This window comes from Mustela erminea, chromosome 9 (genome assembly GCF_009829155.1).
Source record: "Mustela erminea isolate mMusErm1 chromosome 9, mMusErm1.Pri, whole genome shotgun sequence".
NCBI lineage: Eukaryota > Metazoa > Chordata > Mammalia > Carnivora > Mustelidae > Mustela > Mustela erminea.
The window spans coordinates 59,844,770-59,861,085 of record NC_045622.1 but is presented as its reverse complement, the minus strand read 5'-3'; the positions used below and the strand labels follow the sequence as shown (position 1 = coordinate 59,861,085).

The 16,316-nt window shown below is 40.0% G+C and overlaps 1 protein-coding gene across 2 annotated transcripts; it reads right to left on the bottom strand.

Moving 5' to 3' along the window:
* Positions 1-2,833: 2,833 nt before the first annotated feature.
* Positions 2,834-8,200, bottom strand: LOC116599646 (olfactory receptor 51M1-like). Of its 2 annotated transcripts, none has more exons than XM_032359614.1 (3): positions 8,118-8,200; positions 7,614-7,775; positions 2,834-3,920 (listed from the first exon to the last, which is right to left on the bottom strand). In XM_032359614.1, the coding sequence occupies exon 3, from the start codon at positions 3,903-3,905 to the stop codon at positions 2,913-2,915; it is 993 nt and encodes a 330-aa protein (XP_032215505.1). In that variant the 5' UTR covers positions 3,906-3,920; positions 7,614-7,775; positions 8,118-8,200; the 3' UTR covers positions 2,834-2,912. The 2 variants fall into 2 exon arrangements, with proteins under 2 accessions (XP_032215505.1, XP_032215506.1); XM_032359615.1 differs by lacking the exon at positions 8,118-8,200 and adding an exon at positions 7,944-7,995.
* Between the last annotated feature and the right edge of the window lie 8,116 nt (positions 8,201-16,316).

Here is a 16,316-nt window from a genome sequence, read left to right as displayed (position 1 = left end):
ATATTCTGTTTTACTGTATTTCAGTACTGTATTTCCATTCTCTCTTATTTTTTAAAACATTTTCATCATCACTAGCCATCAGGGAGATTCAAATTGAAACCACACTGAGATATCACCTTACACCAGTTAGAATGGCCAAAATTAGCAAGACAGGAAACAACATGTGTTGGAGGGGATGTGGAGAAAAGGGAACTCTCTTACACTGTTGGTGGGAATGCAAGTTGGTGCAGCCACTTTCGAGAACAGTGTGGAGATTCCTCAAGAAATTAAAAATAGAGCTTCCCTATGACCCTGCAATTGCACTACTGAGTATTTACCCCAAAGATACAGATGTAGTGAAAAGAAGGGCCATCTGTACCCCAATGTTTATAGCAGCAATGGCCACAGTCGCCAAACTATGGAAAGAACCAAGATGCCCTTCAACAGATGAATGGATAAGGAAGATGAGGTCCGTATACACTATGGAGGATTATGCCTCCATCAGAAAGGATGAATACCCAACTTTTGTAGCAACATGGACTGGACTGGAAGAGACTATGCTGAGTGAAATAAGTCAAGCAGAGAGAGTCAATTATCATATGGTTTCACTTATTTGTGGAGCATAACAAATGGCATGGAGGACAAGGGGAATTAGAGAGGAGAGGGGAGTTGGGGGAAATTGGAAGGGGAGGTGAACCATGAGAGACTATGGACTCTGAAAAACAATCTGAGGGTTTTGAAGGGGCAGGGGGTGGGAGGATGGGGGAACAAGGTGGTGGGTATTAGAGAGGGCACGGATTGCATGGAGCACCGGGTGTGGTGCAAAAACAATGAATGTTATGCTGAAAATAAATAAATTAAATAAATAAATAAATTGGGGAGATTAAAAAATTTTTTTTTCAAGTTTTCCTCTTAACATTTGTATCTTTAATACATTTTTATGTATACTATAGGCTAAGGATCAAATTTTATCTTCCACAATGGATAAGAAATTTGGCTAGCACCGTGTTTTGAGTAATTCAGTCTTTCCTAGCTGTTTTTAATAATATCTTTCACAAGAGCAATTATATCTGAGGATCTTTGTCTGGTCTGCTGCCACCACCATTTCTCTTTCCATTTTGACCAGGCAAACAGAAAATAAATATAAATAAGAAACCAGTTTAGCAGGTATCAACCATCTGTTTCCCATCCAAAGGAATTCTCTCAGACTTCATATAAACTAAAACAAAAGAAGAGATGGGGGATGCTAGAATATAAAGCCAGGAGAAGCTGACTTGTGTGGAGGCAAGGATATGGTTATTCTGGCCCGAGAAACTGCTCAACTCCTAAACCCATGGAAAGAAAGTGACAATTGAGTTTATCAAAGAGACCCAGCAAGGTTGCTATTCAGCCTGGATCAGGGAGGAGGGTTGCTGGACTATATACAAGGTTTCCCATGCCCCAGACCCGTGAAGAGTAACTCTCAGGAAGTGCTTCTGGGTCATAATAATCTGTGGCAGAGGGGGCTGTGGGGCCCAGAGGACTGAATGATGCAGAACTAGGGTAATGGTGAAGAACACTCTTTGAGGGTTGCCATCACAAGGGGGTCTTCTTGAGCTTCCTGAGTGTAAGGAGAAAAAACTCCCCTAGAATAGAAGTCCTCTTTCTTAGCTTTGAATTTCAATTTATGCTTTCATGTATCCAGAATGAATAGTATGTATTCATTGAGCATCTATTCTCTGCCAGTCTTTGTATTTATGGAGATGTACTGGCAAGACATAACAAGGCATAACTCCTCCAAGGGTCTTAATTTAGTAATCCATTCTGGAAGAAAAAAGAAGAGAAAAGAAAAAAAAAAAGGAAAAGGAAAGGAGGAAAGAAAAAGAAAGGAAGGAAGAAGGGAGGGAAAGAAAGGAAGGAAGGAGAAAGTGAAAAAGGAAGCAAAACTGAGACATGAAGCAGTACATTACTATGTGACAGATGTTCAGATGTTACACTGGGAAATGCAGGGTTCTGAGGGAGCAGAGGGAGGGAGCATCTGCTCCAATATTGGAGAGAAATCTCTCAGGGAAATGTCTGTGAGGAAGTGAACCCAATGCTGAGACTCATTTATTCAACGGTATGGGGAATCTTCCCTGCCAGCTTTAGGTCCACAACCTCCTGAGCAATGGATTATAACTTATAAATATTTGTGATATTTTCCTTCATTGCAACTTGGCCATGTTTCATGTCATTATGCAAGATCTCCCCACTGAGGTGCCTGGGGGAAAACTCTGACTTCTGCTTACTGTCAGAAAGTCCATAGGAAAGGTAAAATCAGAGATGAGATGAGTCAAGTTTGGGGTCAAGGGCTTCCACTAATGAAATAAAGTGGTAGAAGGACCAGAAGGGGCACATCCATAGAACACATGGAGGTGTTCTAACTAAATCAGCTATTAGGGAAGAGTATCAAGTTCTTCTTCCAGTGTGACTGAAGAGTGCAAAGGATAGCCAGGATAGAAACTGAAGAGGTTTTGGCTGTGTAGAGAAGAGAGAAGCAGTCCCAAGGAGCCATGGGAGAAGGTACATTTCTTGAAGTGAATTTGTTTCTTCTCTGCCCGGTTTATTTATTTATTCATTTATTTATTTAAATTTACTGTTCTGTTTTCATTTTTGTTCCATTTAGTTTTAGTTTTAATATTTGTACATTGATGATGACCCTTAACAGAGTATTTATCTGGGCAGTTTTTGGTGCTATGAAAAGAGTTAGGTCTCCTACATAGGTGGAGGCATTAAAATTTAAGCAAGGGCATATCAGTATTCTTAACTCATAACTCAGGAAAAGAAACTCATATATATTTTATTTAGGGAAATGGAAAAGAATCTTGGAGAAACACATGGGATTCATAGTAGGTTCTTAATGCTAGTGATCTTTGGCTTGATTAGGGACCTTCTCTTGGGTACCAGGGGTATTTTTAACCCCTGGATCCAGCACTGACCTTCTTAAGACCCAGGAGCTTGCTGATAACATGGCGGATCTCCTTGGTCTTAATACTGTATATGATTGGATTTAGCATGGGAGGCACAAAGAGATAGACATTGGCCATAAGAAGGTGGACAGCAAGAGGGGCATGCTTCCCAAAGCGGTGCACCAAAGACAGCCCTACCATGGGCACAAAGAATATCAGCACAGCACAGAGGTGTGAGGTACATGTTTGGAAAGCTCGGAACTGCTCCTCATGGGAGGCCAATTTTGCCACAGTGTGCAGGATGACTCCATAGGACAGTGCGATGAGCACCAGGTCCAGCATCATAGTGAATGCCACTACCGCCAGTCCATACAGGTTGTTGAAGGTGGTATCTGTGCAGGCCAAGTGTATCACTTCCTGGTGTAGGCAGAAAGAATGGGAGAGGACTCGAGGCCCACAGTAGGGAAAAGTCTTCAGGAGGACGACAAGAGGAATTAGGGCCACAGGTCCCCGGAATATGACAGCCAGACCTGTCCTAATCACTCGCTGGCTAGTGATAATGACTGAGTACCTAAGGGGGTGACAGATGGCCAAACAGCGGTCAAAGGACATGATGAGGAGCACTGAGGACTCCATGAAGGAAAATGAGTGGATACAGAACATCTGAATTTGGCAAGCTGCAAGGTAGATACCATGAGATTTGAACCAAAAAATTCCCACAGTAGTGGGCAAGGTCGACACTGAGAGTCCCAGGTCAGTGAGGGCCAAAAAAGAGAGTAGATAGTACATGGGTGTGTGCAGACGAGGGTTGGTCTTAATAATTATCAAAATGAAACAATTGCCTGAGATGGCCACAAGGTACATAAGGAAAAAGGGGATGAAAATCCAGTGTTCGATGGCTTCCAATCCTGGAAAACCAGTGAGGTAGAACATGGGGCTAAACTGAGTAATATTGGACAAAATCATGAATTGAGGACTAAGAAGATATTGGGCTGGCATTCCTCAGAGATGGAGCTGAAAATAAATGGATATTTCTAGTTATTAATTTTTCAGTCTTCCTAATAGTCAAACCATCATAAGCAGAATCATGATTATCATTATCTTTGATATCATGTAATTTACTATTATCAATTCTACCACCCTGCTAGCTATTCTAAACTGTATTATAGCACCACATTCACCAGGTTTTCTCCAGTATTTCCTTTTTTTTTCTTGAAGATAGAAGCATTTTTTATTTAAATTCAATTAGCAAAAATATAGTACATCATTCATTTTTGATATAATGTTCAATGATTCATCACATCATTGATGTGGGGGCTCATCTCCTCATGTGCCCTCCTTGATGCCCATCACCTGGTTACCCTATCCCCCTGCCCACCTCCCTTTCTGCAGCTATCAGTTTTTTTCCTGTATTTTTGTAATTTCTGTTCCTTCCCAATCTCTATTGCTGGCTTCTCTAATTGTTTATCCTTAAACAATTGTTTAGCCATTCCCATTCTGGGCAATTTTTTGGCCAGAATACTTTATTATTTATCTTGGCAATATCATTGTTATCATGAGTTTATTTACCATCTATACATTGAAAATATCAAATATATAACCCCATAGTTTCTTTTTTTTTTTAAATTATAGGCTCATCTATCTAGCAGTATCCTGAGCATCTGTTTCTAGTTGTTTCAAAAGCGTGTCGAAAATTCAGTTTAGAATCACTTCCCCCAAGAAGGTTTTCATTTATCTTGTTCTCATTAACTCAGTATAGGAAAAGTATCAACTTCAAAATAAGTTGAGGAAAAGATATGTATTTGAGAGATATTAGTAAATAACCTGGACAAAATCTAAAATATGAGGGTAGAGGGAAGTTTCTAGTATTAAGTCCTGGGAAAATCTGAAATTTAGAGGTCAAGAAGAAAGTTTCCACTGAAATAGCTTGAGGGGGAAAAAAATCCCAGTTGCATAGAGAAATAAAATAAAACAAAACAGGAAAGTGTGGTTTTGTGTGTGAGTTTCATAAGGGATAAACCAATTATATATAATGCTGCTAAGGAGTCAAGGTACTAAAGGACTGAGAAGTGACCAGAAGATTTAGCAATGAGGAAGTCCTAGCTGACGGTGAGATAGTAGTTCAATGGAGTGGTTGGGAATAAAATCTGATTCTACTGTGTTCAGATGTAGTGAAAGAACTATCCCCCTGTACTCTCTCTATTTCTTCACCCATAAGTTCAGTACTCAACAACCACCTGATGACTTTTTTTTTTTTAATTTAGCTAAAGCAATGCTCTCTCTTTCTTTTTTTAAAAGATTTTATTTATTTATTTGACAGACAGAGATCACAAGTAGGCAGAGAGGCAGGCAGAGAGAGGGGGGAAGCAGGCTTTCCACCGAGCAGAGAGCCCAATGCGGGGCTCGATCCCAGGACTGTGAGATCATGACCTGAGCTGAAGGCAGAGGCTTAACCACTGAACCACCCAGGCACCCCTCTATTATTATTTTTTTAAGACTTACATTTATTTATTTGAGAGAAAGGGTGAGGTGGGGAGGGGCAGAAGGAGAGGGAGGGAGAAATTTTAGCAGACTCCTTGCTGAACCCAATGCAGGGCTCAATCTCATGACCCTGAGATCATGGCCTGATCCAAAACCAAGAGTCAGAAGCAACTATGCCACCCAGGTGCCCCAGCAATGACCTAGAGGTCATTAGTGATCTCTAGGCTTGGAATTCAATGGAGAATGTTAAGTCAACATCCGATCTCCATAACAATGCCTTCCTTTTAAAGTTCTCTCTTGAAATTCTTGATGCAACTATTCGCTGATTCTCTTCTAATTTTTATGACAGCTCTTATTCAGTGCTTCTATCGGTTGCTCAAATATTCATGTGCTCATGTTACCCAGTCTTCTGATGTTGAACACTTTCTTATTCATAACATGATCTATTATTTTACTTGTATACTGACATCCCTTACATATTTACCTCTAGCCCAGACAACTCTGCTATGCATCAGGCCTACCCTTCCACCTTCCTGTTAGTCTCTTCAAATGGATGCCAATTAAACCCAACACATCTAATTCTGAGCCCATCACCGACCCTCTACATATCTGATTTCCCTCCTATTTATACATTTTTGACAGTATCATTTATCAACCACTTTCTAGTCATCCAAGACAACATATTGGAATGTACACTTTACTTGACCCTTTCCTTCTTCCCAGACCTATTTTGTAACTGAGTTAAGTATTTTTTACCTCCTAAATATCCCTACCATTGGGTGCCTAGGTGGCTCAGTGGGTTAAGCCGCTGCCTTCGGCTCAGGTCATGATCTCGGGGTCCTGGGATTGAGTCCCGCAACAGGTTCTCTGCTCAGCAGAGAGCCTGCTTTCCTCTCTCTCTCAGCCTGCCTCTCTGCCTTCTTGTGATCTCTGCCTGTCAAATAAATAAATAAATAAAATCTTAAAAAAAAAAAATCCCTACCATCTATTGTTTTGTCTCCACCCTTGTACTCACTGTCATAATTCTTAGTTTTTCTACACCTGCTTAACTGACCTTTCTGTCGTTTAACTTACCTGCCCAAACCCCCTCTCCCTGCCTTGATCTATTCCCTGCTGCAGCCCTTGGGGTTGTCCAGAGAATGCTAACTCCCTGCGTCAATGGGCTGTACACAGTCCCTCACTACCCCTTTTCACCAGAATGCAGTTCAGATTTGTGAAGAGCTATGGTGAGAGCTCCAATTTATTGAGCCTATGAATGATTTAGACACTGGGGAAACTTAACATAGAGAATATTTCTCACAACCATGAAGTATTCCATCCCCACTCCACAGAGAGGGAAGCCACAGAAAAGGTAAATAACTTTCCTCAAGCTTCCCAGAGAGCTAATAATGTCGGAGATGGGATCTGAGCCCATGTCTGCCTAATTCCAAGTTTGTGTTCTGAATATTCCCAAATACTCTGTCTGTAGCAAGGCTTTTGTTCTTTCTCAACTTATGTTTTTTCTCCTGCAGTCAACAAATCCTTACAACTCTTTCTACAGTTCCCTATATGTACTTTTCTTTTTTCTATTATTTTTATCACTTCTTATCTTGCTTTCCTGAAAAAAAAAAAAATCTTGTTTTCCTGACCAGTGAACTTTGGCTGATCCTTTAAGACAACACAAATATCATTTTCTCTGACAAATCTCTCCTGACTTTCTTGTGTAGAGTTAGGTGTATCTTTCTCAGTGTTCGTATAATACCTTTGCTGCAACACTGTTAAAGTGTAAATCACACATACATCTTTTATATTATACATATATATGTATCCTTATTTATATGAACACATAGAATCTATTTATATGTTATATATAAGTATATACAATAACAAATATGTGTAATATAAATAACAAACAGAAATATATTTACCTTTATATGTATTTTATATAATGTGTATTCACATATATCTATTCTTTATATAGAAACATACTTACACATAGTTATATACTGATACATATATTTCTCATATACATTATATATGTATATATTATTTGTACCTTATATATGTATACATATATTGTTTGTGTGTATGTATTTATAACTTATGGTTTTGACTCACTTTCTTGTACAGGTAGAGTGGGACTCTCTGAGAAATACGCCTGGAGCCCAGAACAGTGTCTAATATTGGTAGGCACCACCATATGCTTTTGCATGAAAAACTGAGTAAGTAAATGAATCAAGTGCTCACCTCTTATGAGTTAGTTGTGCCTGGAGTTTAGCATTGAGTCCTGTGTTCACTGACTTCAGACTGAGAAGGACAGGAAGAGTGATCTGGGAGAAGAGAGAAGTCTATAGAGAGACCATGCGGAGCTGTGATTATTTTTCCTGAAAGGAAGTCCTATGGTAGTTTCTGTGGAAATGAGAGAAAATTGTTAGTGTTGGGGAACAACAGGTGTTTCTCCTTAAAAAACAAAACAAAACAAAACAAAACAAAAACCACTCCAAATTCCCACCTCCCTAAAGTGGTCCCCATTCCCATCTTAACCTGAAAAGACCCAGGGCAGACAGCTTACCATACCTCCAACCCCTAGCCCAGCCTACTCAAAAGAACTGGCAGAACAGAAAAAGGAAACAGATAAGCCCCTCTTGGTTTCTGTCCCAGCTCCATGCAGCCAGATGGAGAGGCAGCCACTTGTTTCCCCTGAGACCAAGCCCTGCCCTCTTCCAGGGTAAGGAGAAACTGGACCCCCACCTTTGCAGTGGGCCAAATCTTTCCATCTGGAGTGATCACTCAGAGGCCCAAGGTCTCCACCCCTGTCTGGCCTTGGCTTCCAGCCTGCACCCCTTTGCTGGAGAGGAGGAGGTCTGCTTTGTCTTATGTGGAAGGGGTAACATCAGAGCCACCTCCAACCCAAAGCAGAATCATGTCTCTGATAAAGGTTTTGAAGTGACTAAAGTTTTTAAAACTCCAGATGGAAACAAACAAACAAACCAGGAAGTCCATTTGTTAGTACACAGTCATGGCTAATGAAAATATAACTACAGTATTCATGGCAGAGATACAGCAGAACCCTGAAGAGGAAGAGAGATTCTTCACTATGCAATGAGCAAGTTGATCTCTTTACCTCACCCTTGTGTCCTAAATATTTTTGTTTCAATTTAATATCTGCTATTAAAAAATGAATTAGTGGTAGAGGTTACTGTTTCTTATAAGTAGGAAAATATACAGAAGGACTTAGACTTTAGTTTTGAAGATAAGCTCATTTTTGAACCAAAGAGCACTTCCACAATGGTCAAACTCCTGTGTAAACATGCCTCTTGTGACCAGAGGAGAAGAAGACTTTGGAAGGGGGGTGGCGTATCCTGGATACCGAGGAAGCCACAGGGCTGTCTGTATTAATAGAAGAGACTGGGGGCAGGATCTTCCCTGCCATGTTCACTGGTCTGGCACACAAAATACACTTAATATCTGAGTTGAAGCAATGAATGGTGCTTGGTTGATAAGAAGATGAGGGAAGGCTGGGTATATCAGATAGCCTAGCAGGGAGGAGTCTATGGAGACCAGAGAGTTTATGCTATCCATGACTTCCAGACATAATCCAAGAAGAGCCTGACCTGGGCATGTCAGCCCTGGTCCAAGGAGCCAGGCAGCTGAATATTACAGATGGTCTCCCTTCTCCTTCAGGGAGAGTAGTCCTTGTTCCTTTTCCTGGCTCTGGTTCTTTGCAAAGACTTTAAGAGTGTCAGAAGTGAAAAAGCTTCTATGGGACTATGAAGTCCAAGACTTCATTTTGCAGTGAAGAACACTAAGTAAGGCCCAGTGTAGGGAATATACTTGGCTTAGGTCGTTCAAGGATTTAGTGCAGGAGCTGGAATTAGAACTTAGACCAGCTTCTACCAGGGCTACTGCTTTCCTGGACAGTTGTGCACCCCTTTCTCCCTGCATTCTTTCTCTCTTCCCATATGACCTCCTAATTCTCACCCCTGAAACCCTGACACAAGACAGAAATAGAGACTTACCAGCAGCTGCTAATTTTAAAAAGAGTGAAGCTCAGATGATCTGTACTGGAAAAGGAAACAGGTAGGCAGGATGGCACCAGGGTCAGTGAGAGGTGTCAGGCTGTGCTACCAGGGAAGGATTTATTCTCCTTTTTCTTCTGTGCATGTGAAGCACCATGGCAGCAGCTGGGAGAAGCTGAGGACAAACAAGGAGTCCCCAGGGCTTGGAACCCTGTAGGCAGGAGTTGTCATTACTCCCCTTCCCTCTGCAGCCCTCTCTCCTTTACCTCAGGCTGAAGATTTTATAGGACTTTATAGGATTTTTTATAGGATTTAATCCAGGCTTCAGCTTCTGACAGATCTCTACTGCAGGAAAAGAAAAGTAGTTTGGCTTCATCCTGTTTTCCTTCTACCTTATTCTCTCCCTTCCTTTGTTCAGTAGGATGGACCCACAATTTGCCAGAGAGGCTGGATGTGGTATATGAAGATTATGCATATAACTGCCAGATTAGTTTACATCGCTCATCTTCCTAGAAGCCCCAGAGCCATCACCGCCCCAACATCCTTCCACTCTTGCACTAATTTTCAGGGTTACATATCTGTTTCCTTGTAAAAGATCATTCATTCACTCTTTGTCTCTGCCAGTCACTGCACGTTTGAGCCTAGAGATCAGCCCAGTGAAAACCTTCCATATATACACCTGTCCCAAATACATGTTCTAGCTAGTTTCTCGGGCTTTTCCAAGGCTCTCCACTCAACCCTGGATGTGTGGGATGCCACTTCAACCAGCCCTAAAATAAGCAGCCCTTCCCCAACATTTCCTCTCTTCTTGCCTTACTCCCCCTTCTGGTAGTGAATACCATCATCTTTCAGAAAAATCAGTGTGCATTTCTTCCTCAGTCTATGTTACAAAATCTAAATTGATTGATGTGATCAGGTCATATGCACACTTCTCTTTCCTCTGAACACACACACACACACACACATACACAGACTTAGAGATTGACATGAACAAGATATTATAATAATATAATCACAAGCCGGGGATGGTTGATCAGAATTGTGTGAAGCAGAACCCCTGAAATGGGACAAACAGATCCAAAGTGAGGACAGAGGCCCATGGAGTTTATGATATGCCAGTGTGATCAGAACACACCTAGATAGAAGATCTGTTTACCTTAGATCAGGTAAATAACCAAAGGTTATGGACAGACTGTAGGCAGGCAGAGTTCGGGTGACAAGACAGGATGCAAAGAACAGGTCATCTTTCAAAATGTAGTTGAAAGAGTTGTTGAAAGTTGAAAAAGAGTTCAGGCTCAGGCAACAAAAGGAAAGAGTTGAAAATCCTCACTTAGGTTTGTAGGAGAGGGAATCCTTACTGGAAAAATTTGAGAATATTCTGTCTTTATTGAGAACATAGTTTTGGCTGTGTCCTAGAGGGAGTCTGGTTAGGGAACAATGCTGCTGTTCCTACTATCCATAACTATTGCTATTGTTTGGGGGCATCTATCACAAATGAGATGATATAACAATTGTCATATGGGTAATTAAAGAGATGAACATAGTAATTATGTGAGTTTGGGTGGGTAGGAACTAGCCCACCTGGGAGACCCAGGGAAGCCCTCAAATTGATCTAGGAAGATGAAGTAAGAATTAATCATGAGATGGGGCTTCATAGAAAGGGATTTCCAAGAAGAAGTAGTATAAGGTAGGGCATAGAGGTGAAGATATTTTTCTGAGAACTACAAAATTCTCCAATACACAAATATAAAATTTGAGAGAGATCATACTATGGAATGAGAGAGTAGATGTAGGTAGAGATAAGACTCTGAAAGACTATACATATTGATGATTGAGTTTGAGAGGACTAGGAATGACCTTATTATATTTTTAATAAAATATACTATTAGCAAAATGTAGAAAATACTTAAAATCTGTACTGGAAACAGACATTGTTTGGTGTATGAAGGTAGGTGAGATTATTTAACTCAGAGCTTTTCACATGACTAAATAATACTATGTAACAGATAACCTGCCATTTGTCTGGAGATATTTGCAAGGCAAATTTTTGCCTTATATTTTTTACTAGTATCTATTTCTCTGAATTTTACAATAATTTAAGGACTACAGCCCAAGAAATTGCCGTTTTAAAAAAATACAAAATGTTCTTAGATCTTTTTTCTTTCTTATTTCCCTCAATGATCTTTAAGTTTACTTTATTACATCACAAAATCATCCTTTTTAAATTTTTAAAAAATATTTATTTATTTATTTGACAGAGAGAGACACACAGCGAGAGAGAGAGCACAGCAGGGGGAGTTGGAGAGGGAGAAGTGGGTTTACCGCAGAGTAGGGAGCCTGATGTGAGAATCGATCCCAGGACCCTGGGATCATGACCCGAGCTGAAGGCAGATGCTTAATGACTGAGCCACCCAGGCACCCTTATTTTTTTTTTTTTTAATTTTTTTAAGTAAGCTCTACAACAACGTAGGGCTTGAACTCATGACCCTGAGATCAAGGGTTACAAACTCTGTGGACTGAGCCAGCTGGACACCCCTAAAGTAATCTATTTGAATGAAGATTGAAATTACATTAAACATTCTCATCCATTTTCATTTGCTATGCATCTATTAAGTGCCTACTCTGAAAAACCCTGAGCAAGGTCTTGCAGATGCACAAAAAGATATGACATAGTGTTGCCTTTATGCAGCACATATTTGAAAACAGACTGTTAAACAGAGTTTACCAAACGGTAAGACTAGCCTAGGTTTGGAAGGCTGAATTTTTCTGAAAGTTGTGGCAGATAACAACAAAGGAATAGTCCTCGGGCATCTCTGTCCCCTTGGGTAATGATGGTGTAGGGGGCAAAATTTGCCACCCCAAAATGTGTCTTTGGGATATGAATTATTTAGGCTGATTATTTTTAAGAAACAGAAGACTCAGTAAGTTTTTCTTTTTGCCTGCCTAAAAGAATTTAGATAGAGCACCTATTCTAGGAAGAGAGCTATTAACAGTAGATAACTACAATGTAACATGAACTCAGTGTTATAGACAAGGAGGAAACTAGCAAGGACTGTTTGTTAAAATTCCTATCTGTGTTCCATTGTTTTCTTAAGGCCTCACAAACATTTGTTGACGAAATATTTACTCTTTTCCATCTTCTTGCAAATTATATTTCTCTCCTTTAAAGTCCCAGATCCCTACCCACTTCTCCTTAGTTCTGAAAGGCAAATAAGCCTCAATTGCTTAGCTGTCTATAGACCTCTTATGCTTATGGAACCCCCATTTCTATGTAATTAAATTTGATTTTCTACAGTCTCATGATTAATTAATGATCAATCTGTTTCTTGTCAATTTAGTTATTAGACTAGCCTGAAGAATCTTAAAGGGTAGAATAAAATTTTTCACCTCCCCAACAATGAAATCTTGTGACTATAAAGTGAAGTGAATGTAGATAGGTGTTGTTTGGGGAGGTGGTGTATCCATACGTTGGTGTGAATCATTCATGCCCTAACCTTGAATGTATTAGAATCCATTACTAAAGTATCTAACTGCATTACTAAAAATATTAGTGTAAAAGCGTGCCTATTTATGTATGTGCTAATTATGGCATTTAGTGCATTATTTTCACATGTACCTGTGAAAATTGTTTTCACAGGTACCTGTGTGTGTATGTGCATACATATGTGAGAAAGACAGAGAGAGACAAAGATATTTTGTCTCTGGTGATGTGTGTGTGTGTGATAATATGACTGTCTTAGCTTACGCCCTATGCATAAGAACAACTGAGCCTACTCTGTATCAGAGATTGAGAAAACCTGTGGGGAAGACAGGGATATATTGGATCCTAGCATGCTTTTCAAGGTCCCCATATAAGTTATATTCAAGGGAGCTTCGACCCAGTATCCTTATATAACCAACAGTCAGGCTTACTAGGGTAAGAGATTACTGTAGAACAGTCAGGTCAATATGTGTATTGTCGTTTTTCAATATAATCACAAGGGGGAGCCTTCAACTTGAAAATGGGTTTAAATTCAAACCCTCTTCTATTTCTAGCAGGTTAAGGAAGTAGATCTTCCAGCTTCATCTTCCCACATCCTCTTTATCTCCCACATAGCTCTGAAAGATGCCAACTTGTGCATTCCTCCTCTGAAGATGATCCTCTCTGTTTCATGCATACAGACAGCAGACATATCCACACTCTATAACCCACATAAAATCCTGAAACTGATGGAGACATGATATTTTTCTCTACTTTCTCATATAGTAAAGATAACCTCATAAGTTGCAGATGTTTCTTTGTGCTTTAGTCCTAGTCATATAGACCAAGGTTTAATTCCCAGTCAGACCAGACACAAAGCTAAAAGAAATTCTTCCTCAGCATTTTCAGTTTCTCTAGACTCAGACTCAATTTGGCCAGTGAGAGAGGTGGGGGAGTGTTGTCTGTGTTGCAGAAAATGGCTGTTGCTTTAAGCAGAATTTGCAGCTCCAAAATATGCCTCTTTGGCATAAGGATGATTTTAAGGCTAATTATTTTTAAGAAATAGGGAGACTCAGGAGGAGCTCTGAAAACCAACCAAGTAGAGGTTGTCTTTTTGAAAGAGACATTTACATTTGAAAGGAAAAAATCTCCATTTGTAAGGATGTCTCCTTGTGTATACCAGGAAGTGGAGAATAGCTAAATCTCTAGAAACTCATCAATGGAGAAGGAAAAGACCTAAACCTATATTATAAACTTACCCTTGATGTCTTTAGCTGGATCTGGGATTTAAAGTGGTGTCTTGTGCCATTTTGGAGAGTTACTCAGTTTTCCTGAAACCTGCCATATATACAGGCAGTGTACATGTTATTATACTTGTTTTTCTCAGATTAATCTGCCTTTTACTATGGGAGGAGGGGGTTGGTCCTGGTCTTGAACTTTTAAGGGTAGAAAGAAACCACTCCCCCCCACCCCAGAAAGCTCAGCACACTTTTTTCTGACCCAAGTTTCTAGTGATCCTGGTGAGCCCAGGCCTTCCTAGATGAATTCCATTTTATGGTATGTGATCAATAGGGATCTTTGAGGCTGGAAAGACCTACATATGTTGGGATTATCAAAGGGATCCTCTAGCTTGGTCTGAGTCATTGAGAAAGTTTCATGTTGGAATATATTTTGTCTACTCCCCTCCTTTCTGGATGCCTGCGTCCATGTAAGCATAGAAAGTCTGGAATGTTTCCATAGAGAAAGATTCCACATCTTCCCATGGCAAACCTTTTATCAAGCTCTTCTTTCCTTATATCCTGCCTCTCCCCTGTCATTCTAAAGAGGAAACAATTTTCGTCCTCACAGAAAAATTTAAAAAGTAAACTCCCCTCTGAGTACAGAGCCCTACACTGGATTCCATCTCATGACCTTGAGATCATGACCTGAGCTGAAATCAAGTGGGACATTTAACTGACCAAGCCACTTGGGTTTCCCTGAAAACATTTAAAATACTTTAAGGAGAATAATAAAACACACATTCGTGTTAAAATATTAGAGGAATGGAAAATATCTGGGAAACTCTTATAAAAATTCCAGTGGGAGATAAGCAAAATCTTGGGATATAAGCAAAGAGGAGACCAATGAGACACATGTTAAGAGTATGCAATCTAGTAACCTGAAGACTATCAAGGTATAAGTTAATTCTGACACATCAACACATTGAAACCTATTTTCCCTAACATAGCAGTCTGGAACTATTTTCCCGAGACCAATGGATACCTCTTAAAATTATTTTGTATCTGAGGTCTTGTCAGGTATTTTGCCTAACTCTTGAAACTTCCCAGTCCCTGTACAATAATCTATATTTTGAGCCCAGGTAGAACTATTCCATGAGATATTTTTCTAATTTAGTTTTCCTCATCAGACTTCTCACTGCATTTCTCTTTTTCCTCCTTATTAATAGCATATTATCAGCTGAGCCATGGTCAAGGAGGTAACATCAGTTTAACAGGATCTCAGAATTTGTGTGAATTTTTAATCTTTTTTTTAAAGATGTTTTATTTATTTATTTGAGAAAGAAACAGAGAAAGAGAGTATGCATAAGTCGGGGGCAGAAGCAGGGGGAAAAGAGAGAAGCAGACTCTCAGCTGAAAAGGGAGCCTAATGTGGGGCTTAATCCCAGGACCCTGAGATCATGACCTAAGACAAAGGCAACTGCTTAACTGACTGAGCTCTCCCGTATGAAATATCCCAAAAAGAAAAGAATTTCTTTATTTTATTTTTCTTTTCTTTTTTTTAAAGAATAGAATTTCTTATAAAACCTTGGTGAGAGGCAGGTCCTCTCCTTTCCCTGCTAACAAATATTGAGCATCAGGGCCAGGCCAAAGATAAGCAAGATAGATAACTAAAGAGCAAAATTTAAGGAGATGCCCATTCCTGTTGTACAAAGGCAAGGTTGGCAATTACAGGACCTGAGAGTGGGTGCCCCCCTAAATTTGCCCCATGTTTGCCCTGTTGAGTGCCTGTTATATTTAGGTACTGAGGATATACAATAATTAAGAAGTGGTCTTAGGGAGCCACATGCTCCTGGAAGGGACAGATACATCAGTAGTCAATTGCAACAGAATGGTGTAAATGGACACATAGAAATAAGATATTAAATCAGACTTGAGGGTTTACAAGAGACTTCCTAAAGGAATAACCGGATAAATCAATATATGATGAAATAGCACATTCACCAGGGAAAGAAGAGGGGGGTGGGGTATGGTTTTCCAAGCACACAGCTAGCCACTGGACTCTTTTCCAATGATGATGAACTCATCCTTTTGGAAGATGGCATGAGGAAATGGATGCTCATAAGACTTTGAAATTTAGTCAGATTACTTAAGTGAATCCCACCCATGTGACAAAAAGCAAGTGATTTAAGTGATTTACTCTTTCAGCTTCACTCTCCCCAGCATGTTAAATTGGCATCACTGAGGTTAAGGC